Raw genomic sequence first — 26742 nt, forward strand, 5'->3', positions numbered from 1 at the left:
TGGTATTATTTCTGAGCCTGTTAGAGGAATTTATATACTATAGGCCTGCCCGGGTTTAACCTGGAAATGCTAATTCCGGGAACTCATCAACAACACAGCAGGACACTTCTGCAGCAAAATCCTTTCGGAAACAGGGAAAGAATCCTACAGAATAAGGGAGAAATGGCAAAGCAAATCTCCCAGAGACTCTCCCTGAAAGACTGAGAATTGAAAAATTAACTTGGCACCGTTGGGGATGGAAATGTGGGCCGCTGCGCTGCGCGCCCTGTCTTTAGCCTCGGGACACTTTCCTTCCCCAAAGCCATTTTCGTCAAAGGTCATGTGTGAGTCTTGTCAAAGGCCAGCTTCCAATGGAATCATTGTCCCCCGGGACAGCGGCCCCCTGACTACATCTGCATTGGAGAACTCCCAAAAGCAAACGGCTCAGTGCAAACAAGAGCAGCCTGGGGCAGCTTTGCCGGGGCAGAGCTCACAGGTCCGCAGGCCCGCCGCAAGGCCGCGTCCGCCGCTCCGGGGCCGGATTAGGCTCCCAGACGCCCGCAGCATGACCCGCCGCGCCGATCCGGTACGGTAGGCGCCTCTCTCTTCCCGTCCTCCATTGCTTGAGCTCCCGGGTCCAAGCTGCTGTTCTGTCAGCCCAGCAGCCTTGCAAGGGGCCTCCAGATTTTCAGGAAGCCGGTCCCCGATGGGCTGCGTTTCTGTGCACTCAGCTGCGGCAGTTTCCAGGAGCGCAACGTGCAGAGAGCTTCACTCATTCCGAGTTTCCGCTGCCGGCGCACGTTTGGGTTTGTAAATCTCTATCTCGTTTCTGGAAAACGAGACGCTAGAACTTGCAGAGAGGGGCCGTGGACGAGTCTCGAACCTATGGCAAGTGGGAGTCCACGTGGGCACAGCCAGTTACACAGTGCTGTGAACTCTCTTCCCCCGGCGCCGCGAGCCGTTTTGTTTATTACCTGTCGGACAAGGGCTTTTTGCAAGAAGGATTTTTTAAAAAGCCATCTGTTTCGGTGAAGTTCCCTGGGATGCAAAGGAAATAGAATCATCTTGTAGATGGAGGGAGCCCTTTCGGCGCGGCAGGGTCCCCATGGGGGCTCCACAAAGGAAAGACGGCGATTCGCGTGCATAGAGCTGCGCAGCCAGTCTCTTGGCCTTTTGTACTGAACTATTTGAACAAGCCTTTCCAATGGGCCCGGCTAATTTTGGATAAGCGTTGAAGGGGCCTGGGGTCTCAGCTGAGTAGGAGGGCTTTTGATCTGGACTTGGAAATCTCCCAGGGCAAACAGAGCAGGTGGGGAGGGTCGGAAAGGGCAGTGGGCACCTCCTGTGTTCAGGTGCAAGTGGGGGGTCAAAGGGTTTCCGGGATGGCTGCCCTGCCACACTCTGGTTTCATTTTAACAGGTTAAGCCCAGAGCTGGCTCTCACTGATAAGGGCAATGAAAACAAAAGCCCTTCTAAGGCTCAGCAGAACAAGAGAGAAACGGGCTCTGGTGTTTGTTTATGTGTTCATCACACACCGGGGTCCACAGAGGATAGGAGGTTTCCCACATTTCCATTCATCAGATGTTTTCCGAGCTTCTGCTCTTCCCCTCCAGCTGCCATCTCCTCTTTTCCACTGAATTTTTTGAAAGACTGACATTTGCTATTTCCATGTCCCCACTTCCCTGGTACTCCACCCAGTTAACTGGCATCTGCCTTGGCTCCACACCTTGGCCAGGGCCAGCCAAGGCCTCCTGATAGCCAAACTCTCCCCCTCGTCTTCTCCTCGGCATTTTGAACTGCTGATCACCCCTCACCATCGTTTCTCCTCTGTCCCGGATTCTGTGGCACTGTGATTCTCTGGTTTCCCTCTGACCTATTTAATGCCTTTAAAGGACTTCGGTGTGTCAATGTCCCATTCTTCCTTGACTTTCCTTCCTTTTCAACCTGTAGCCTCCCTAGAAAATCTCATCCACTCCCTTGGCTTCAACCCCACATACCAGTCTGTAGCCTATCGTGTTTTTCTCCTAGGTATCACCCTCTTACACACAGCATTTCCTCTTGGACGTCCCGTGGAGCACCTGAAAGTCACCGTATTCAAAACTGAAATGTGTCTTCTCCCTCCTTCTCCCAAGCTGGTCGTTCAAGCCAGACATCAGAGTCATCTTAGGTCACGTCTTCTCTTTCACTTGTGACACCTCATCAGTCATCAAGTCCTAGCTACTCTACCTGCTTAATGCATTCATGCATCCTGTGTCTCCATCTCTCCTGCTACTGTTTTAGGTGAAGTCGGTACCACCCTAAATTCTATTCTGGTCCTAACTTCCCATTTGGAGCCAGTGCTGCCCACCCCCAGCCCCCACTCTTATTGCCGTATTGTGTTAAATGGCCTTTCTAAAGTGCCATGTGGTCATGTGGATCTTTTTTGAAAGGTCTTCAGTGGATTCATGTATTTTTCCTGTTGAGAATAATGTTGGTGTATACAGGTTATTGCCTTTTACTTTCCTCTTCAATCTCATCTCTTATCATTCACTCTCTCCCCATCTTCTGTGCACATTTTAATGTTATGCCCATTTTGTGCAGGTTTAGGCATATTAAGCTATTTACTAAACACGACTGTCCTCCTCATTCTTCTCTTAGGTCTGTGTCTAGCTTTATTTTTCCCTAAAGACTCAGCTGAGAGCCGTTTTCTCTTGGAGACAACCCAGGCCATCTGCTCCCTGTCTTCCAGAACTTCCTTTATCCCTTCTCTGAGAGCATTTACCAGTCTTCATTGCAACCATCTATTTCCATGTCTGTCCTACACTGGTCTGTAAGCTCAACAGCAGGAATCAGCTCTTTCTGTCTTACCATCCTTGGAACCTGGACCCAACTGGGATGCTCAGTGAAGTCTTGTACATTCTTGTGCACTTCTTGTCAGTGTCTCTTATGTTCGGGCATTGAATAGGGTGGCAATAATACACAAGTGTATCTGGAAATTGTCATCTATAATACAGTACGGTTAAAAAAGAAGAATGAAGATCAACCATGATTAACGGGAAAAGGCAAAGCCTTCCACCTATTTAACAAAGGAAAGGCTTACACGTCCTAGGTATTTGAGAAAATGTTCTAAGTCTCTGTGTTTGCCAGCTCCCTGTCCATTTCAGGTCTCCACTGGTGAGTTTCTCCTATTGCTACCTGCAACTATCCTAACCTTGCTAAAGACCGGGAAAAGCTGCATGAAAGGCTTTTTGCAATTTTGCTTTGGCTTTGTGAAGGCAAAGGCATCTTTTCCAGACTGCAACCTGGCATGGGAAGAGGCCTGAAGGTCAAGAAAGATTGGCTTCTAAGACAGCCTTTTGATAAGCTCTTATCAAAGGCAGAGGCTGCTATCTGTTGATATTAAAGAAGGTGTCCAGGGCCCTCTGAAGGAACAAGCAGTGAGATTTCAAAGGGCTTCCAGAGAATGATGGAGGCTTTGGGAGAGGCTTTGAGAGACTGGAGATGAGAGAATCCAGTTCTGATTTTCTAAAGAGGGAAATGTACATGCCGAAACTGTAAGACACTGAGGTGAATGATGATTAAGTGCAATAGAGAGTTGTTTAAATGGCAGGTTGTTCCTGTTTGAAGCCATGTTTTTTTTTAGATTTAGATATACATTAATTTCAGGGAAAAATTCATGATATGCAATACATGGCGCTTTTCACAACTTTCAGGGAGGTTCATACTTTGACCAAGGTCAAAGTCTTCTTTGGATCCCCTTGCTTGAGTTGCCATAAGCCTCAGGTTACTAATATCGAATCAAAGGGTTAATTAATTTAACAAATATTTGGGAGAGTAGATGGTGATTGATAGGAGCCAGCATAAATCCAATTATGTATATTTTTCTCTTTTAAGAAGATCCCTGTGTAATGTGTGGTATTGACCATGAACTTGGAGTCACAGGATCTGAGCTCATGTCCTTGCTCTGGCATTTACTGGTTGTAAGTTTATGTTCTCTCTGAGGGATAGTTTTATCATCTATTAAAAAGGGATAATGGGTGTTGGGAACTTTAACTAAAATAAAGTGTAGGAAAGCACCTGAAACATGGTTATACTCAATTCACATTAATCAATTAAGAATCTTGATTTCAGGAAGGGCCTAGATCTTGCGACTGGTTGAATGTGTTTATTAAAGGGGAGACGCCTAACAGGTAGATGAACAGATGGATGTCTTTGACAGTATGCTGTGGGGCTCTCTCTTCATTCTGATTTTATTAGATGTCATTGACATCTAATGGTAGTGGAAAAATACAGTAAAAATTAAATTAAAAAATAATGAAATATCATTGACATCCATGGACACATAGCACACTGGTCACATTTGCTCAGAGAACAGGCATAATTATTAGGAGTCCAAAGCTATCAATACGTTGTAGTCTATTTTGACTTTGTATTTTGGGAGAAGTGTGCAGAGATAGATATAAAATGTATTGTGCATGGGTCCTAAAAGTCAATTGCAAATTATTGGGTATGGGTTCATGAGAGAGAGGGGGGTGACAGGCAGTGAGAGATAGGGAGAGGAGAAGGGAGGATGAGTGGCAGAGAGAGATTGAGAGAGAGAGAGAGAGAGAGAGAACAGAAATTAGCTCACAGAGTCTGAGAAGTCCCATGATCTGTCATCTACAAGCTGGAGAGCTAGAAAAACTGGTGGTGTGATATAGTGCAAGTCCAGAGAATTACAGGAGCTGGCGGTGTCAGTCCCAGCTCAGGTGGAAAGAGCAAACTCAGCCCTCCTCTGCCTTTCTGTGCTATCTGGGCCCTCAGTGACCTGGATGATGCCCGGTCACCTGGGAGGGGCTTCTTCTTCACTCAATTTATTCAAATGCTAATCTCTTCCAGAATCCCCCTCACAGACACAGTCAGAAATGTTTTGCACATCCCCTAGCCCAGTCCGACCAACACATAGAATTAACCACAGAATCTTCACAGAGGTAAACAAAGTAAAGTGAGGTCATTGGGGTGGGCCCTCGTCCAATATGACATGTGTCCTTGTAAAAGAGGAAATTTGACACAGAGACTCACACGGGAAAGATGATGTGAAGCGACACAGGCAACAGATAGCACCTGCAAGCCCAGAGGAGAGGCCTGGGACAGACCCTTCCCTTACAGCCCTCAGAGGGAACCTGTCCTGCCAAACCTTGGTTTTGGTCTTCTAGTCTCCAGCACCGCGAGACAATCAATTTTTGTTGTGTAAGTCACATTGTTGGTGCTATTTTGCTATGGCAGCCCTAGCAAATTAATACAGATTTCACGAAAGCATAATCCCTTTAGCCTGGTTTCAGCTGGCAACATGCCACACAACATTATTTTGCTCTTCAATCAGCAGAGATTTTGCCGTTGTTCCTGGAATGAGGGATGACAGTGCATGGCCGTGTCTCAGTCAGCCAGGCATTTTCACATCCGTTATCTCCTTCGACCCGGACCCAGGCAGAAGAGATGGGACTTCTCATAGCTCTGTTTTAGGACTCGGGAGTGGAGTGGAGGCTCAGGCAGACTAAGTGAATTATTCACGGTTGCACAGCTAGGACGTGGTAGAGCTGACCCTCAAACATGGGCCTTTTGATACTATACTGTACTATTTCAATTAATTAGAACACAATGCCTTTCACCTTCATGGACACAGCACCCATCATCTTCCTTCTTTAATGTTCGAAAAGACCTGCATTGTGGTGTGCTGAGCTCTTTTTCCCCCCGAAACTCCCCTAAAAATGACTTTATAATCCTACTTGTTGGAAGATACCTGCTGCCCGAAGGCACCGACTCCATCCACGCCTTCTCTGTCAAATATTCATTGGGAATTCGGGCACCTGTGTGTATGTGCAGGTATTTTCTTCTCCACTCAGAAGCTTCGTTTACTAACAACACGGCCTTTCTCAGTACACAGCTTGACTACTGACTAATCTAACTGCAAGACTTCGGACATGTTGGATAGAATAGAGTTTTTCCGTCATTAATGCTACTCAGATGTTAATCCAACATAGTGACATGAGGGGCACCTCGCATTTTCCAGGAAGCTGCTTGACTTTAATCAGCAGGAATAAATGCAAGATTATTGCGCTTTTTCCTTGGGTGACCTGAGCTTGTTCTTGGCACCTGGGAGTGTAGAGCACTGAATGTCTCCTAGTGTTTTAGTGGCTTCTACCCAGGGGACTTATTAGTTTTGAACCTTGGGGATAATTCCATAAGAATGTAACCTTTTCTCTCTGAAAGAACAAAATGTTGCTTGTGTTTGGTTACTCTTGTTATAAATAAAATCAATGGTTCCCAAATTATGGAACCATGGGGGTCTATAGGCGGGGTTGTCAGATTTTGAAAAAAATAAAACAAAGACAACAAAATAGACAATAATAACAACAACTGAATATTTCAGTTCAATTTCAGTTTCAAATAAACTATGAATAATTATTTAGCATAAATGTGTCCCAAACATTAAAAACACTAAAAAAAAAAAAAGTAATGTCTCCTGCAACCCTACCTACAGGTTATATTGGGGGTAAAGTATTGATAATTTTTCAAAAGTCTATGAAAATTATACATTTACCAGAGGTTTCAGACCATCTCATGCTGACACCATAATTAAACTACCATTTTTGATGACTTGAATCCCAGGGATCACGCAAAGCATATACATTATCTCATGTAATCTTCAAAACCAGGAGTTGGCAAACTACAGCCTGCAGGTCAAATCGGGTCACTACTTTTTTTTTTTTTAATTAAGTTTTATTGGAACACAGCCACCCCCATGTGTGGCTGCTTTCACGCTACAATAGCGAACTGAGTAGTTGTGATACAGTACTTGTGTATGGCCCTCAAGACCTAAAATATTTATCATCTGGCCTTTTACAGAAAAAGTTTGCCTATACCCACTTAAAACCACCCTCGAAGGAGTCACTGTCAATCCCACTTTTAGAATAAAAGATGAAGGTCTGAAGAAGTTTAACTGGGCAAGGTCTCATAGTTCTTAGAATTCGAACCAAGGTCTGTTGACTTCCCCAACTTCTGCTCTTACTATAGCTGATCCAGAGGCTGATTGCCAGTTGCATTTGTCTTAAATGGGCTTAACAATGGGGAAACGGATTTGTAATTTTTATTAAAAATGTCCATCTCAAAGACAAGGAGGACTGGACAGTGTATTGGTTTAGCACTGGGGCTCTGGGGCCACACTCTTGAAGTCCCAGTTAAATTACTCCGTTTCTCTGGGCCTGTTTCTACCCTGTAGGTTACAGATGAGAGTGGTCCACAATTGTTTTTATTTCAAGAGTATTATTCCAAAGTAGGGACAAAGTAAAGAGTTTGGAAAGGTTGGGAGTCTCGACCGTGGTTGGGCAACAGAACAATTCTACAAGGAAGCTCCCAGAGCGCAGTGGCCCCTGCTTGGCAGAGAATAGCTACTAAAGATGCTTTTCCAGCTCCTTTGTAAGAGATGCCTTTGGCCTGAGCATGCCTTTTAGTCCTTGGCAGGCTACGTTTGCTTCGGGAAGGCGTGTTGTGAGATGTTACAGGACGTTCATCCAGTCTTTGCTGGACCCTAAACCTCTTATTACTGTTACTGCTGATATTTATAGTTCTAATATCCACCCCCAGTGGCTCCAAACTGACTGCAAATGTAGTCAGGCTGCCAGAGAATGACCTTCCTTAATAACATAAGACAAGCGATTTTCCTCAGCAACACCTCAATCTATAATTTGATCCTTAGGCACAAAACAAGGTGTGGGGGGATTAGTTTTTTACCAGGATTCCCCACCCTCCAAAGCATATTTTGGAATAAAATCTGTATGTAGTGCATATTACAATAGCTTTGATCTTTGGAGAAGATGGGGAGGTAAATTTGTTCCCTGAGAGATATGGGAATGGAAGGCTTGAAAAGACTAGAAAAATGTTCACCCTTGTAACAAACAATTCAATGACTAGTCAGTGTGGTGCCCGAGACACTGGGCTTTGCTAAAAGTGAAGCGGCATGAATGTGTACGGGCATCATCAACAGGACCTTATAATTTTTCCAGCATGTCTTGGAATCCAGAAAGTGGCATTATTTTCCTAGGCTTGGTGCTTAGCACTATTTTGGGGTCTAAAGAATTCTTGAGAACTTGGGCCAGGCTGGGGAGGGGTGGAGGGAGCAAGCCCCAGCAACCTTGCTGCAGGTTTCACGGAGAGTAAAGTTCCAGGGCAGTGACTGATCCCATTTCTCCTCTGCCTCAGTCCTGGACACTGGCTACATTTTCTTTCCTCTTTCTTTGCCATTCTCTTCCTTTGTTAATTTACTCAACCACTATTAATTGAGTGTCCCCACGTGCTAGGCACTGTGCTAGGCACGGAGGTAAATGGGAAGGGATGTAGACTTGGTCTTTAACCCCATGGAGCTTACAGTCCAGCGGGAAAGGCCCACATGGCAGGAGTTAGGGATAAGTGTGGCAAGACAAGAGGGAGGAGAGAGAGAGAGTGCCCTGGGGTGGGGAGGTAGTGTGATCAGGGAAGTCCTCTGAGCCGAGAAGTGAGAAGTCCGAGTCACAGTTTCCAGACTCAGCCAAGTAGTAAGTGGTAGGACTGAAGTTTGAGCCTAGATTTGCCTGACTCTAAGACCTATCTACTTTTCACTGAGTATTAACCAATATATATATGTATGTACTTGCTCTCAAAGTGTTTCCATTTAGCTGTGTTGTACTTAATGTGAGCAACAATAAGGAGAAAAACCATTCAGCCGTTCTGATAATTTATTATGGGTTAGCCAGGCTGTGCTTGTACATGCAAAGTGCAGCTGTGAGCGTCCCAGCTGAGGAGTGCTGAGAAAAGCGTTGTCAGGCCGGGGCGGGTGCTGCAGTAAGAGTCCGCCCGCTCTGCAGATTCATCACAATGCCCGCTTCACTCCCGCGGATTATGACCTTGATTAAAATGCAGGGCATGTGCAGTCCGACTTGGTTGTTCCTTTCATTCTTAGACAAACGTGAGTTTAATAAAGAGGCAAATAAGTCTGTCCAGGTACCAAGTCCTTGTGGAAAGGCGGGTGTTTTAGGGAGGTTAGGCTAATACTAGCAGGTTGCCATAGCATCCTGAACTTGGAGTCATTCGGCGCTCTGGGGTTCAAGGGTAATATCGCCCTCATTGCTAGTTACATACTGCAAACCATCGCCACGGGAAGTAAAGAAGGTCTGAGCATACTGGACAGCTATCTCTCTTGGGCATTTAGGTTTCTGTCTGTCTGTGGAAGGTAGCTGGTCCAGATACAAAAAGTTAACCACTTTCTAAGACAGATATTATAGAACTTGCAGGAGACGATGCAGTTCCTGTCTTGGAGGAACTTTCAGTTTAGTAAGAAGAATTTCCCATCTAATCAACTAAACAGCAGAGGCAAGAGGTGGTGGAAAGATCGGAGACGCGGAACCACTGGGTCTCAGTTTAAGTCCTTTCCCCGCCACTTGCCCTGTAGCCTGAAGCACATTATTTCATCTTTCTGAGTCTTGGTTCCTCTACTTATAAGACGGGATTTGATAAGTACTTCATGCAATTATACAATTATCCTAAGATGATAATTATTTTAATCATTGTTGCTGTATTTATTAATGTTATTATCAGAATATGGCAAATCTCTGTTTTGACACTGAGTGGGTGACTTTGGGCAAGTTATTCAACTTCTTTTAAATAGAATTATCCCAACTTACCTGTGTGATTCAAGAGCTAATTGCATTCTCTCATTATTCTGACCTCTGTATGTATTCTTCCTTCATAGCTCTTATCACTAATTGATATGTTATATATTCTGTGTCTTTTCCATTCAGTAAAATGTAAGCTCCACAAACAGGTATTTGGGTTCTTGCTCTAGTTGCTGGTTTCTTTTGGGCCTAAAACAGTGCCTGGAACACAATAGGTTCTCAGTAAAACATTTGCTGCATAATCCGGTAATGAATGCTAAATCTTCTGTTAAATGTCTACTGAGTGGAGGCTGCCGGCCCACGGTAGCTCTTACATTGCTTAGTATCATCACTAGTAGAATATGGTGCATATGGAGGGCGGAATCAATGCAGGAAGACTGCTGCAGCTCCGTCAGGTGCGACCTTTGTTCTCAGCCCTGGCATCTCCTCAGCTGTGCTGTGGTTGGGGTGAAATGACTAGGTCATTGTCAATAGTAAGGTCACATGAGCCTAAATGCAAAAAAAAAAGAGTTTCAGAATTTTAAAATCAATTCTCAGGAAGAAGTGGAAACAGCTGCAGAAAGGGAGGGAAGACTGGGAAAAGGAGAAAACAGCATCTTTTGCAAAATATTTTGTCACATGAGGCCACAGGCTATATACATCTGTGACTGAGGCTTACGCAGCCCCAAACCTGAAGGCGTGCAAAACCAGCTGTCTTGGTCAGATGACGCAGAAAGAGTCCGTGGGTATAGCGTGAAAAACTTCACAGAATCTGTTCTGTTTCTGAGCGGTAAAGGCATGAGAGACAAACCTCTCAACTGCCCTCCAAATGTGAGATGGGAGGACTTTTCTTTTAAAAGCAATACAACTAAATGTACCATGATGGTGTGGACTGTGGCAAAACCCCCTTAGTACAGGAAGCAACCTAAGTGCCCATCAGCAAATGAGTGGATCAAAAAATTATGGTACATTTACACAATGGAATTCTATGCAGCAGAGAGAAAGAAGGAGCTTATACCCTTTGCAATGGCATGGATGGAACTGGAGAGCATTATGCTAAGTGAAATAAGCCAGGCAGTGAGGGACAAATACCATATGATCTCACCTTTAATGAACATAATCAACAAAAGAAAAAAGCAAACAAAATATAACCAGAGACATTGAAATTAAGAACATTGTAACAATAGCCAGAGGGGAGTGGGGAGGGGATAGTGGGGAGAGGGATCTATAGGAGCTACTATAAAGGACACAAGGACAAAATCAAGGGGGAGGGTAAAGGTGGGGGAGGGAGGTGGGACTGGCTGGGGTGGGGTAGAGGGAAGGGGAGAAAATGCAGACAATTTTAACTGAATGAAAACTAAATAAATAAAAATAAAAAAATAAAAAATAAATGGCAAGTTTGCAAAAAAAAAAAAAAAAAAAAGGAAGTGGGACTGGTTAGGCAGACCTGAGTTTGAATGAACTTGTGTGAACTTGGGCAAATAAGTTAAACTTCTGTGAGTCTCTCAAAATGAGAAAGCAGTATGTACTTTGCAAGACTGTTGAGGGAGTTCAGTGAGATCCTTTCTGTAGATGTCGGTCACATTCCAGGTGCTCAGCCGATGGCGGCTGTTGTTATTAACAATTAACACTACGTGGGCTATTTGATTTAATCCCCACTACGACCCTGTGAGGAAGGTGCTGGGATGACTCCCCTTTTACCCATGAGGAACTGGAGCTCCAGAGTGGTTTCCTAACTCCAAGATCACACAGCCAGGGAGCATGTAAGCCATGACTCTAACTGAGCCTGGCAGCCCAGGATTTTAGTAATTAACAAGTTGTATAACATCTCTTCTAAAAGCAACAGAAGCTTAGCAGGACAACAGAAGGGCCAGGACTTCTGCATTCTCTTGCATAATACTCTAGTGGCAAGCTGAGGTTATTGGATTTCAACTTCTAAGCGGCTCTGTGTTTACGAAGGATTACGAGAGACCTATGAAGGCCAGGATAGGCAGCCTAAGGTCAGCTTGTCTTGGGCCTGTGTTCTAGATCAACCCAAAAGGATGTTACTTCATCTCTTGCTTAAGTCTGTCAAATTATTTTGTGAAAGGTGTTTCTCCTTTTCTTAGCCTAGCCCTGACTGGTGTTCTCTTTAATTGGCATAAATTGAATTGCACACATCAATTATATATCTGTCTGTACATTGGTATATCTATGCCTATATTTCCTTCAGGAGATGCACTGGTAAGAACAAGGTGTGTATAAGGATCCTTACCTTTCCTATTGATTTCTCCTGAAAAAATAAAACTGAGTTCTGGTTATTTAATTTAATTTGAGTAGCTCTTTGCTGGGCATTACAGAGAGAGGCCTCAGGTCCCTAACAGTTTTAAGAAGAAAGGAAAAGAACAGATGCCTGGATTTGGAAAGCACTTTATATGCTGTATAGCCAATCTTCCTCTGAATTTTGATACTTCCTAAGAGTTCCTGACCAGCAGCACCCAGCCTTTCCTGGAATAGTGGCTGTGAATTCTTGTTCTGTCAGAGAACTCTGGCAGCTCTCATTGCTAGGAAGTTCCTCCTATTGTGAAATGAAGCATGCTTCTCTGTAACTTTTCGTTTTGCCCAAGGAGGTACATGTAATCAAACCCATATGTCTCTCATTGCCCTTTGAGTATTGAAGGAAGACAACACACCCGCCCTCTGCCCCCATCCATGCAGGGCACCCAGGCTGCACAGTCCCAGGTTCCCCAGCCCCTGGCCAGGAGTCCCTTCTCGAAACACCAGTCAGAGTGAGCCTTTTGAAACAAAATCAGATTATGTCACTGCCTGGCTCAAACCCCTCCAGTAGCTTTCATCACGCCCAAAATGACACACTAAGGTTCCGCTATGACCTTCAAGGTCCTGCGAGAACCAGCCGGCCTGATCGCCTCTTCGCTGTCACCTGCTATTGCTCGCTCCCCACCTCTCACTCCCCGCCAGCCCCACTGGCCTCCCTGATCACACACGGCACTTCCCCTCCTCAGGGCCTTCCACTTGCTACTCCTTCTGAAGGCACCCGCTTCTTCCCTCACTGTATCCAGATTTGTGTTCCGTTGCCATGGCTTCAGAGACACCTTCAGTGCCGCTCAATTGAAAATAGTTTTTTCTCTCTATTCTCTTGCTCTGCTTTGTTTTGCTTATCTTTTATCAACTACCTGACATTGTATTTCTTCTAGTGGGTCCCTCTAGAATGTGGGGCCCATTGGACAGAGCATGTGTTCTGTTCACTTTGCATCCCCAAAGCCTGAAACATACTAGGTGTTCAACAAAAGCTGGTTGAATAAATAGACAAATGAATGAATCCGTGAGTGGATTGGGTAATATGGGCCCGTCATCATTCCGATCATGCCTCTCTCAATGCCCTCCAGTACTGAGGTCCTAAAATGAGACATCCAGGAGTGAACACAGTCCAGATGGATCTGGGCAGTGATTGTTTATTAAAGGAACCTAAGATGAAATGAGGTCATTTAGAGTCGTGGGCTCCTATAGAACTTGTAGGCAACAAAGTCCCCCAGGTTTCTTCAAGAAGAATTGTTGTCGATTCTGGACTCTCCTAGTGCAAATTTGTACAACTGAATCTTGTATTCTCTCTCAAGAATGTTATCCTAGACAGATCAACCTGGTTCTCTCTCCATTTCTGTTTCAACTCTTGATTTTAACCTGTTGAGAGATTTCTGGATTTGGATCAGTTCATGGAACACAGTACATGGTAGCTAGCTGTCACTGGAATACTGAGTCCAAGAACATACCCCGTATCCTTGATACAGGAGTCAAGAAGCTACCGTCTATATCATCTCCACAGACATCTGCTGATGCTTAGGATGCTCAAGAATGGACGTGGAAATCATAGTGCAGAAAACCTTCCACGTCCACAGTCCTGTTTGCCCAGAGAAACCACTAAGAGGAGTAGGAAAGAAGGACCCTGTCTCCGTTCCACACTCAGATCTCCTCTTGTGCATACCGACAATGCCAAGAGCAAAACATCTGTAAGACAAGAGGACCCCCTGGGGAGGGGTGGAGTAGAGATTGAGTGAGCTGGTTCGCAGGATCCTCCACATGTACCCATTACACGCATGAACAGTAGAACTCACGGCAGTGCGATTTAACAAACTGTTGACTTCCCGATCTCCCAATTAGAACATGCTTTCTACCTCCAAATCCCTGAGAGCAAGTGGTACTTGGCCCAGACTAAGCTGTCAATGAGCATTCGCTAATGTGGTTAGTGCTCACTAAATCTGCATGGATCCAGTAGTCCGTGAGTTTGTAAAACTCCAGATTTCCTAAGTTCAAGGCAGTTGTCTCAATGACAAGCATTCTGTTTGACCCGTTAGGAGCTTTGAAATGACATGGCTGTGATGCCCACTGTTCTTTTTGGTCACTTCCTCGAATTAGTAGCCAATTCTTCTTTTTTGGGGTCAAATAAGGTCAGCTTAGAATAAGAGTTTATCTGTGACTTCTGATATATTCTGAATTAGGAAACATTATCAGGTATTAAAGACTTATCAAACATTTATAGGATTCTCTGCTTTTAACAGACTCGAGTTTCTCCAGCAAATAGTTGAAATTCCCCTTCCTTTGAAATCTTGCCAGTTTTGTAATCCTCATTGGGAAGTCATGGAGAAAAGGCGGTCCCCCCCCCCCCCCCCCGCCCCCATTAGTAGGTACTTGAACACGGACAAGTGGCCTGATGTATTCGAGCTTGTTTTCTCACACGTTGACAATGACAGTGCCGTAAAGGGTTTTACGAAGATTAAATAAGGCAATCTATGTAAATGTCTCTGGCAGGTCAGCTGGCAGAGAGCAGGCAGTTACTAAATATTGGCTGCCACTTACAGAGTGTCTGCTCCATGCCAGGTATGGTATAAATTATGATACTTGCTTTTTTTCCTTTCCCTTCATCCTATTTGTCACTCGAGCTGTTTGATCTTCCTGCCAGAGGTACTTCAGCTCTGTGATCTTGCCTATGAGCGCCTTCCAGTTTTATTGATTGCAAAGTGGGACAGCTGAGCGAGACTTCATTCTTCTGACTCACAGGACTGTGCGCTTTTTTTTTAGAAGTGTTCTTCAAATGAAAGGCATTGTTCTTGTTTTAAATTGAATTATAATTGACACATAACATTATTCCCTTCCAAGTGCACAACATAATGATTCAGTATTTGCATATATAGTGAAACGATCACCTCCGTTAGTTAACTAACATCCGTCACTACACAGTTACAAGTTTTTTCTTGTGATGAAAACTTTGAAGATCTCTTTGAGATCTCTTAGCAACTTTCAAATGCGCAACACTAGTGTGGTTAACTATAATTATCATGCTACACATTCCATCCTCGTGAAATTTACTTTATGACTGGACGTTTGTACGTTTTGACCCACTTTATCCATTTCACCCACACTCACCCCCTGCCTCTGGCGTCCGGCAATCTGCTTCCTGTATCTATGAGCTTGGTTTTGTTGTTCTTGCTGTTTTTAGATTCCACATACAAGTGAGATCATGTGATATTTGTCTTTCTCGGTCTGACTTATTTCACTTAGCACAATGCCTTCAAGGTCCAACCACGCTGTTTCAAGGCATTGTTCCTAAGTTCCCATAACTGTCCCACAGACTCTGCTTGCAGTTTGTTGCCATTAAGATTCAAACTCTTTGAGATGTGTAAGTGAGAACTGGGTTGCTTCTTGGGCTATTTGATTTGAAAGTAAAGTGAAACAGGACACTCAAGGGAAGTGGCATCAGGAAGAGGCCCGGCATGCTCTGTGGAAGTCCCCGGAAGCCCCCTATTTTTAGGCATGTGGAGGGTTTCATCATACACAGGGGCTGGTTAAAATAGGTCCATACCATGACTCAAATGCTTCATTCTGTACATTGTTAGGTTTGGAGGGCAATTGAGGTGACTCTGGAGACAGCTTTGAAGGCACTGACCTGAGAGCTGAAGATCAAGGTTAATGTCCCTTTTCTGTGAAATCAGATGCTTTGGAATTTGCTTCCCTGCAGGGATAATCTCACTGGTTCTAGGTGCTCTCTCTCTCTCTCTCTCCACCCCCCTCTGTAGTTCTTTTGAGATATGGCTCTTAAGCCATAAGTTCCACCCTCTTAAGCTGTGCATTTCAGTAGTTTTGAGTACATTCTCAGGGTTATGCCACTATGTAATGTTAGAATGTTCTCATCACCCCACACAAAACTTCATACCCCAAAGCAGTCACTCCCATGTCATCTGACAGCCAATAATACTCGTTGTTTCTCTTGGATTTGCCTGTTCTAGATGTTTCATGTAAACGCAATCATATAGCATGTGGCCTATATGTCTGGCCACTTTCGTTTAGCATGATGTTTTCACTGTTCATGCATGTTATAGCATGCATCAGCATTTCATTCCTGTTTATAGCTGAATGCTATTTTATTGCATGAATATATTTCATTTTGTTTATTTATCAGTTGATAACTCTGCTATGAATGTTTATGTACCAGGTTTTGTGTGAACATATGTTTTTAGTTCTCCTGGAATTGCTGGGTCATACGGTAACTCTATTTGTACATTTTGAGAAACAGCCAAACTGTTTCCTAAATTGGCGGCACCCTTTTACAATCCTACCAATAATGTATGAGGATTACAATTTTTCCTCATTCTTATCAACACTCATTATTATCTCTTTAGTTTTAGTCATCCTAGTGGGTGTGAAGTGGTATGTCATTGTAGTTTTCATTTGCATTTCCTTAATGCATAATGATGTTGAGCCTCGTTTTATGTACTTATTGTCCATTTATATGTCTTCTTTTGGGAAATGTCTATTCCAATCCTTTGACCATTTAAAAGATTGGGTTATGTGTCTTTCTATTGCTGAGTTGCAAGAGCTCTTTGTATGTGCTGGATACCAGACCTTTGTCAGATACAAGGTTTGTAAATATTTTCTCACATTCTGTGGGTCATCCCTTTACTTTCTTGCCAACTTAGCAATAATGTCTTCCAATCCATGCACATAAACGTCTTCTCGCTTATTTGGTTCCTCTATAATCTAATTATTTCAGTGATGCTGCCTTGTTTTCACTGTACCAGTTTCACACGTCTTTTGTTAAATCTATCTGTAAGTATTTAAAACTTTTTGAGACTGTTGCAAGTGCAATTGTTTTCTTAATTTCACTTCAGATCATCCATTGCTAATGTATAGAACTGTAACTGATTTTTAAATATTTATCTTGTATTATGCAACCTTCTTGGACTTATTCATTAGTTTTAATAGTTTAAAATATGTTCATTAGAATTTTCTATATACAAGCTCATGTCATCTGTGAATTATATAGATAGTTTTACTCCTTTTGATTTGAATGCCTTTTATTTGTTTTTCTTGTCTAATTGCCCTGGCTAGAAACGCAATATTGAACAGAGCTGATGAAAGAAGACATCCTTGTCTTGTTCCTGATCTTAGGGGAAAAGCATTTAGTCTTTCACTGTTAAGTGTGATGTTAGCTGTGAGTTTCTGATAGAAGCCTTTTATCAGGGGAAAACAGTTCCCGTTTTTTTCTAATTTGTGAAAGTCTGTAGCTATCGTTTGATGGCCAGGGGAACCACAGAAGTGGCTGCTTTACTTCCTCCCCGAGAGGGAACCATGTTGCTACTCAGCCTGTGGAGATGCCGTTCCAATGGCAAGCATGAGCTTCCTTTTCGGTTTGAGCTCAAACATGTTTCTTGAGTTGCAGCTCAAATTCTTGGGGCTTTCCAATCAAAATAGAGGGTCCTTATTATTGTAGTTAGAACTTGTGCTCTCCAAGCTGCCTCCAGGGTCACCGTGCCCTTTGCCAAGTAAGTGCTGCCCATTTTCTCCTGGGGTTGGACAGAATGTGGAAAGAATGATTCATAACATTTCTAACTTTAATTTACATATAATTTCACCACAAGGAAAAGGAATTTTCCTAGGACCTATGTCACTACTAAGCACCTATTATGTGCCCAGCACTTCACTGAATGCTGAGAACATGATAGCGGATGATGCAGTCTTTGTCCTCTTGTGTATAATAATGGCTAATATTTGCGTGTTTTTATGTTTCAGGCATTGAGCTACTTGCTTAACATGCATTACGTCATTGGGTCTTCATATCAACCCTGGGTAATAAGAACTACCACTTTTTTTTTTTAATTGTTAAAAGACATCTGAGCGTTAGAGAATTTAAGCAGACCTCAGTTGGTCAGGTTCTAGAATCCAGGCTCTTTTTTAGTCTCTATGTCTAGTGGTTTCTTCCTCCTGTTCTCTGGGAATTTATGCCCTTATTGTTAACACATGAAACATTCAAATAAAACAGGGAAGCCTAGAGAGACAGGAGACCACTGTCTTGGGTAGAAGCTATAGGGTCTTGAATTGAGGCTGGTGCAGTGGGTGCCTCAGTTTGAAGGGGGAATGTCGTGAAGATGCTGAGCCTTGAGGAAGGATGTGGACTGATGAAGATTTGGATGAGTGCAATGGAAAGAGGAGGATGACGTCAGGGCTGAGATTCAGCATAAGTGTGGATGCAGAAATGAGCCTGGATGCTTTGCAGGAAGAGTTTGACTACAGTGATGGATACCATCACTCATGGAAGAAAGATCTGGCCTGAGGCAATTTGGGTCAGATTTTGGGATGGGTATACTACCCGGAAGGGTTGGATTTAGGAGAGTATTTAAATAGTGGGATTAATTTAGTTGTCGGTTGTTTTCTTTTCACTAATTGCACTCCTCGAATTTCCAGGTTTCTGCTAACATGCCTTAGGGAGAAGGGAGGGGCCCGGTTAGCTGGGGTCCAGGCTTCCCACCCCCACTTAAAGTAGAGCCACTCCAAATTTAAATGCTCTTATTCATTTTGAGATTTTATCGGAAAACAGGGTTTTAATGCTTTAAAAACCAGGGTTACAAACCACTGAGTTAGCCAATAATTCTGCTTTACAGATGAAGAAATGTGGGCTTGAGATGACACAGCCAATTAGTAAGAGAGCAAGAATTCGAGTTCCAATTCAAGTTTCTTCATGCCAAGTAACTTCATTCGCTAAACATTTATTGTCTGGCTATTATCTCCAAGGAGAGATGCAAAGCTCTGTGGAGTGCAAGGGTAACTGGTCCCTGCATTTGAACAATCACAAGGGATAGAGGTGCCTAAAAAGAGATTATAGACAAGGGAGGAGCAGAGTGAAGGAACCCATTACTTTGCGTGGGAAGGGGAAAGGCAGAGGGGTGGGAAACTGCACAGAGAGGTGGCCCCTGACCTTCGTGAATATGTTGGAGTTTGTCAGGGAGCTTAGGTGGAGAAGGGCATTTTAGGCCAGAGAAACAACACGTAATAAGGAATGAAGGTGTGGGTGAACACAACTTAAGGAATAGCAAGTATTTCTCTAATTACGAAACTTAATATTTATTCAGCATTCTTCTGTGCCAAGCACTGTGCTGGGCAGTTTGCTTGGATTATTTCCTGTAATACCCTTAAGAATCCCAGGACCTGGAAACCGATGAGAAAACTGAGTCTTAGGCTGGAGAAGGGTTACGTAAGTTCTCGCCGTTAAACCTGGTAGAGCTGGGACCTGGATCCAGGGAGCTCAGTCTCAGATTTAGAGTCCTATGTACTTTGCTAAGCAGTTTGGATTTTATTCTCTAGGTCAGTGATTTTCAGACTTGCATGGCAGTCACCTGGTGGGCTTCTCGAAACATGGATTCTGGGCTCTACCCCGGCCCACCCCGAGTTTCCGATTTAGTAGGTCTGAAAAGAATCTGCATTTCTGACAAGTTTCCTGGTGATTCTAACTCTGCTAGTCCAAGAATCACACTCTGAGAACTGTTGTGATGGGCAGCCACAGGAAGGTTTCGAGTGTGGGAGAAAAATAATCAGATTTGCATTTTAGGCAGGGCTCTCTGGTCGATGAATGGGAATAAGTTACAGGTTGGGTGAGAGAAGACTCACTGAAATGGCATTTGAAGGGGGCAGAGGACAAAAGAAGAGCAGTTAAGAGATGAACTTCTAATATACACTCACAGCGTGAAGATGAAAGGATGATTCTAAAAGTAAAAAGAAAATAATTTAGGTACTAACAGCACTCAGAAAGCTGTGATAAATGATGGCAATCATTGCGATTAATAAGTACAATAAGTATAGGTAGAGTGTCTGGTTAGAAACGAGGTGAAAGGACTGTGGTAGAATAGAAAGCAGTTTTAAGGTTGCCAGGAGCAGACTTGAAGCTGGCGCTTGTTTAGATAGCTGCGTCTCGGACGTGTCGAGTTGAGGCCCTCGTGTGGTGTGATAGAGAGACATCATACTGCAGTGGAAGGAAGACTAAGCCGGCTTAGGGCACCTGGTTTCTAGTCCTGCCTCAATCACTTGTCCTGCCCCTCTGGAGATGTCATGGGCTCTTTGAACCTGCACTTCTTCACCTGCAAGTGGAGCTGAGAACAGCTCCCCAGCCTGCCTGTGTAAGACTGGAAGGGGAAGGGTGAGAGTCTTCCACCCTGTGCTGAAATGTCGGGTAAAACATTCTTCTTTCTCTGGTCATATATATCCACCCACTCGTGCTCATGTATTCCACAGCCCACAGTGCACAATACACCCAAAGTTGAAAACTGTCACGAGGTTCATACACATTCTGATGGGCCGTCTTGTCAAATGGTTCCAGCCTTCTCCCATTAGCTGAGGTATTTAGCAGGCAGGTTTCAGGGCGGCTGAAAAAAAGTAGACTTAAGTTGAGTTTTCAGTTGTAAAATGTTTTATAACAAGGTAGACTTAGGGACAAGGCTGGGTTATTTCCTGGTGGTAATTCTTCTTGAAACTCAATCATGAATAAATGTATTTAAAGTGTTTAAATATAGCTCTTTAGCTATATTTAATATATAGCCAATATAGCTTTACTTAAAGTATAGCCAATATAGCTTTATTTTAAGTTGACTTCCTTTGTTGATTTTTAAAACTACTGACCAATGTTTTAAAGCTACTAGCCCGTCCCTTATTTTAGCTACTTAATTCTAGAGTGTTAGCAAATGGCTGTGTATATATATTAAATATATATACCCATGTCTTTCTTATAAGCCAATTAAAACTTAAGAAATGACTTTAATGAGTATGTATTTGGTCATCTGAATGGTTGAATATTCACTAACTCAGGAGTCATACTTTTACATCCTCCTGCCCCTCAACCCCCATACCCAATTCAATCCATTAGCAAGTCTTCACCCTAAATCTTCTGGGTCTCCCGCTCTGCACTATCACCATAACCTTTTCGGTGGGAGGTATCATGACCTTTTGTCTGGATTACTGACCTTGTTTCCAAACTGATCTATTGTATCCATTCTTGACTCCATTTCATATCCACATAGTACAGAGATTAGCACTTCAAAATCTGATTAAATTTCCACCTGCTTAAGCCCCTTTAAGCCTTTCCATGGCTTTTAGGATAAAGACAATACCACCTACTGTGACCATTGTGGCCCCCATGAGTTGGCCTCTCTACTAGCGTCTCCAGTCTCATTTCATTCCACGCTGACTTTTGCTTTCCCTCCACGAGTCAGACTGGCTGCCGTGGCATCGCAAGCGCGTGCTGAGGTCCACTCCGCACAGGGCCCTTGCGCATCCTGTGCCCTCTATCCGGAAGCTTTCCCTCCTCTCTCACCTCGTTAGCACCACTTCCTTTCCATCACAGCTCAATCGGTGCTCACAGTCCTCTCTGGCCCTGCTGACTAGATCAGTCCTAATCACAGTAGTCCCCCTTGTTCGTGGTTTTGTTTTGTACAGTTTCAGTTACATGCAATCAATCTCGGTCTGAAAATATTAAACTGAAAATTCCAGAAATAAAAAATTCAGAACTTTTAAATTCTGTGCCTTCTCCATGTACTCCTGTGTCTATTCGGTGATACGGAGAACTATGTTTGGTTCAGCTCCCTGCATAATACCAGTGCCCAGAACAGTGTTTGGTGCATAGTAGGGGCCTATGAATACTCGTGCAATGAATGATTATTCTGAGAGAGCTGAGATTGTTCTGGTATGGGGGCTTCTGCTTACATTCCATGGGAGCAAATGAAACGCATACAAATTTACCACATACATTGCAGTTATTGAAAGATGGGACAGTGTTGATTTCAGCTCTCAATTATGTAATAACTAATACACAAGCCCTGTTTGCATTTGAATAGTCATATGCTCTTTCTCAACTGGAGACCACCCCCTCCCCCCGCACCTGCTGACAGATTACTCATAGAACTTTGCATCTGTGGTTTAGAATCTCTAGTGGTGTCTACTTTATACACATTTGCAGTCCTGGGTTGCAGGAACGATTGAGCCGGCTCCTTTCTCTGTTAGCTGTTAGAACGTTTTGCTCAATTTAGATTGGCAAAAGATTGTTGTGTTTTCGTGCTGAATTTTCTTATAGCCCTCCACCAGAGCAGAATTGAAAAACAGGACTTAACTCAAAAAGTTTTAAAGTAGACCAGGAAGAATACACGTGGCTGTTGTCTTCTTACTTACACAGTGTGTGTGCTGTAGTTACTGCTAATTGGTACCACTGAGAATAAGGTGGTCAGCAATTGTGTAACATCGTAGTCTTAGAAGTATTCTGGGAATGGTGTTCAAGCCAAATCAAGGCATGTTAGTCCTGCATCAGGAGAAACTGGATACAGATAAAGTTTGAATCAGTTCATGAAGATTTCGTAATTACTGCAGGAGGCATAAATGACCACCCTCAACTCCATCTCTTTCAGATCTCACTGTTAACCTCAAGCCCTCTTACCTTAATCAGAGCTTGGGAACAAGGATTCACAGAACCATTTCATGAAAAGGTAGACTGTGCATTTGTATAAATGCAACTACTGTATTGCAATTAAGCAATACACACACTGCTGCTTTGTACCACCAGCAAAGTAAATAAAAGACCGTTCTGCTGCTCACAGTTTGGAGATGATTCCCAAGGAGGAGCAGCTGTGGCTTGTCATGAAGAGATCTAAACTTTAATGTCCAATTCGTAGTAAATGCTATTAATAATATATCAAAATTACATTATGAATCAGACCAAGCAATTCCACCTTTAGGGCATAAACCAATCAACACAGAGTAATTTATTCTAATGCTCCGTTGCTCTAAATGTGGCCCTTACATTGCTTGCATCAGAAGCCTATTGTGCCAGTTCTTGTCTGGCCCCAACCTCCCCCTTCCCGGCCCCTACCCCATTCACTTCATGAATCAGAATCTTGGGGAACAGGCCATAGGCGTCAACATTTTATACAAGCTCCGCCGTGGTTCTTATGCTCAGTAAAGCTTGAGAACAACAGAGCGATTTCTATGGCAGGAGACTGTCACAGATTTGTTTATTGTTCTGGGGTTTCCTCTGCCAGGGGGCAGTGTTTTCTGAAATACAGCTGGATTAGTAAACCACAATGAAAGTTAATTTTAGTTTTTCTCATACATTTTCTTGATTGCTGACCCAACCGTGGATGATCTTATACCAAGATCTTAAACCTCAGAGTAGGTGAACTTCTTAATTTGGTTTTGTTATAGAACATTTTGGACAATATTTCAGTCATTTTAGTTGGGTTTCTAGACCTGTGCATTATCGGGCTTTTGGTTTTTCTTTTTTTTGGACAATGAGCAGTATTCGTATTTTTTTGAGAGGTAATTGTATTTTGTAGTTGATTTGATGCCCAAGGTAGGGACTTTGGTCATCCTCCCGAGAATTAATGTATAGTGATATCTTGTAGTAAAATTCTGGTTGGATAGTGAGCATGTGTGCGTGTGTGCACTTGAGTGCTGACGTGCCTGTTAATGAATTCCACACGCACAATGACCCGGTGGAAGATAAGACTCTTTGGCAGAACCGTTAACAGCAATAGTGGCTGTGCTCAATCCTCTTAGATAATTGGTAACAAGCGCTGTACGGAAGCCAATTACGGATCAACTTGGCTATTACACTTACGGCTTTTTCTCCCTGCACAGCTACTCTGCATGTCCAAAAAAAAAGACAATGTTCAGCTTCTGAGTCTAATTTTATTTTCCAGGCAAGACTTCATTATCCTCAAGCTGAGTTTCCACAATCAAATGTCAGACAGAATCTCAAGCTGTCGGACTCCGGCAAGGGCTGGGGAGGTTGCAGAGACAGGGAGGCAGGTTTTTAAGAACATTTGGAGCGTGGTGGCGTATGATGCAGTCACAGGATTCCCTTTTCGGTTCATAATGTGTCTCTGTAAAGACAGTCTTGCATCTTGAAATTTAATATAAGTAGTAGAGAAATCTTACATGAGGTTAACATTTTTCATAAGCCTTGCTAAATACCCGACTCCAAATCATTTCAGTATGGCACACAGACTAAAGAAAGAGACTTCTATAGAAAAAAAATCATGAGCCTACCATCTCGCAAGAGTGCACAACTAAGGGGATTTTAGAACGGCGACTTAAACTTTGCCAGTGCTTTCTTTTTCTCAATGAGCTCTTACTAAATTCTAGAATATATAATGCGGCCCAGGCTTACTGTGCAACCCACTCTAATAAACCAATTCTTGCTTTTGTGCTATCCTGTTTTATTTGAGCAAAGCCCCCACTCCGCTGTGTGGTGAGTAGTGTATTTGTTTACGTACACCCATGTGCTCCGTGCCCCAATGGCGGTCACCGGGCTTGGCAAGAGAAAAACCAAGGACAAGCCTTCTTCCCTCATTTGAATCTCTTCCCTCATTTGAATTGTAAAAGCATACGAAATTTATATAACTTTCAGATTGAGACCTCTTGATTTCTTTTAGAAATTTCCTGGTTGCCAAATTGCTTAGGAAAGAAACTTCGACACTCACCATAGTTGCAAAGGGCGCAGTTTTGAGGGGCTGGATGATAATTTAACTGGAAATTAACCAGGGAAGTAGTTCTTTAATGCTGAGTTCTTGCACCATTGAGATTTCCTTCCTAAATTCAATCACTAATACAGCTTCCCTATCCACCCCACCCCCAACCCGTCCAAAAAACAAGTTGACAGTTTTTTTGGAAAGAGGAGGCAGAAACTGAAATTATTTTGTCCCTCCTCATAGGGCAGAGGGCTTTCCGCTGCTTAGCTGGCATTCCTGTGTTTTGATAAAAGTTACTTCTCTAAACTCTCACAGCACGGGGAAAAATAATGCTATCTCTTGTGTTAGTTACAATCCTGGTAGATTTCATCGTGAGAAATATTTGAGGAGTCAGGAGGAGCTGAGAATGTGGCACTAGGAACAGGTCGCTTAAAAGGCCAGAAAAATAAATACATGAGAAAGACAGGGAAAGTTATTAGGGTTATAAATTATAAAACTCTCCTTGTTTTTTTTTTTTTTTAAATAAAGCCGTGAGGTTGACAACACTGAATAACAACATTGTAAACCTTCAAAGCTTAAAACTAGTCTAAATCCCTTTCCAGTTCTGTTCCTTTTTTATTGGATAAAATACATTTGGTTTCTTTTTTAAAAACCATGTTTTTGTGAGGGAAGGAAAATGAACATGAGCTGTTACTGGTAACAGCAACACAAGAAACCCTCATGTTAGCAGAGGAAACCACATGAAAGTCTGTGTGTTAGGGGAGGGACCGATAAGGGGGTGGAGAAAAGGAGGGTGATGTTTCCAGCCTCTTCTGCTCAGAGCTACGATTCGTGAACCAACTGTGATGACATCAAGCTTTGGACAAATCAGAGCAGCCTGTCAACTTCCCAGGTGGGATTTCTTGTAGTTAATAGACGGAGCTCAGAGCCCCAAAAAGCAGTGCATTCAGTGGAGGCAGAGAACACACTGCATAAAGCCTTTCCCAGAACCCTCTGTCATGGCCCGGAGTGGCACGTTCCAGGCACGTCAGATGGGAGAAAGTGGGAGGACAGGGGACAGCTTTGATCTTTAGAATCGGTGTCTGATTTTGGTTTTCTTTTTGTTTTAAGAAAAAGAAAACACAACTCTTTATGGTACATTTTGGAAGTTGTGGGATTGGTGGTGATATTGAAGTCTTGTCTAGCTATTTTTGACATCTCCATCTCTTATTCCCTTAGGTGATATCTCTGTTCACTTTTGCTATTGGAGCCAATATCTGCTTAGGATTCACAGCGAGTCGAATTAAGCGGGCAGAAGGATGGGATGAAGGCCCTCCGACAGGTAAGGCTAGCAACTATTTGCATTTCCAATCTTTTAAAAATCAGTAGAAGCTCATCAAGAAAGTTGTCTTTAAATGATTTTGCAGTTTAACTAATTTAGTCCTTGTTTTCTCCAGAATACAACCAGCTCTGTGTATAATTCAGGTGAGAGAACATGGTTTTATTTAATTAGAGAACATTTTTGATGGCTTCATGATAACTGGCTATTTAAGTATTTTTACCTTGAAATTCATAAAGGTTAAGACAAAATTAAAACTCCTGTGTAACAGACAAGGCTGAAATAGAAATGGTGAAGACAGATGCTGGTTTAATACGGGAGACAGGTGACTCTGACTTACTGTTATGTGGCATTGGATATACCATTTATCTCCAGAAAGTTCTGACTTAGGCAAAAAGAGGAATGGGAGTAAAAAAAGGCCATGAGCTGACTTTATGAAACTTTAGAAATTTAGAACTGTCCGATTAAGATTTACCTAAAAGAGGAAAAACGTAACAGGAAGGAGGTGCTTAAAACCTGACCTCACTGTTTTTTCTTAAGGCATAAAAAAAGGCGAGTTTGAACAGTGTACCTTGACTTAACTAATAGAGCCGAGTGAAAGGGTTTCCTTTTACAATGCGCTGTGCCATAGGCAGTGTGGGGATTCTTATAAAGGAGCTCCTTGTGCAGACAGAGGGGGCTTAACTGACCGGGTCTTAAGTAATGAGTTGGTTAATTTCCTGGAAATTGGAGCTGCTGATGGTTTTATAAATAAAAATTACATATTAAGTAATGGGGACTCTAGGGGGCAATATTTTCTTGACTTTCCCTGACATCTCAGCATGCTTGTCTGCCTCCCTGTGAATGTCGTATTTCTCTGTATTTCTTGCCCTGATACTCGGACACTGACTATCACCTGTCTCCGCTTAGCCAGCGTGAGCTTTCGTGAACCAAGTGATGATACATCTATTGTTGGTGTACTGTCTTCTTCACATCAAGGGAATTCCTTTTGTGTCATGCCAGAATTATATGAGAAGTAGTTGAGTAA

General features: G+C 43.0%; 1 protein-coding gene across 2 annotated transcripts in view; it reads left to right on the forward strand.

Annotated features, from left to right (window-relative positions):
- Window positions 1–281: 281 nt before the first annotated feature.
- The window catches only part of ENPP2 (ectonucleotide pyrophosphatase/phosphodiesterase 2), a 96410-nt gene continuing 69949 nt past the window's right edge, over window positions 282–26742 (forward strand). Inside the window, exons 1-2 of one of the 2 annotated variants that reach the window (XM_024572063.4) lie at window positions 282–565; window positions 25616–25718. In XM_024572063.4, coding sequence (XP_024427831.2) covers window positions 320–565; window positions 25616–25718 — 349 coding nt within the window. In that variant the 5' untranslated portion in view covers window positions 282–319. Of the gene's footprint in view, window positions 566–25298; window positions 25420–25615; window positions 25719–26742 lie in introns of those variants that run through there. The other variant, XM_045181645.2, reaches the window with a different exon arrangement.

This window comes from Desmodus rotundus, chromosome 8 (assembly GCF_022682495.2).
Source record: "Desmodus rotundus isolate HL8 chromosome 8, HLdesRot8A.1, whole genome shotgun sequence".
In the NCBI taxonomy this organism is placed as follows: Eukaryota; Metazoa; Chordata; class Mammalia; order Chiroptera; family Phyllostomidae; genus Desmodus; species Desmodus rotundus.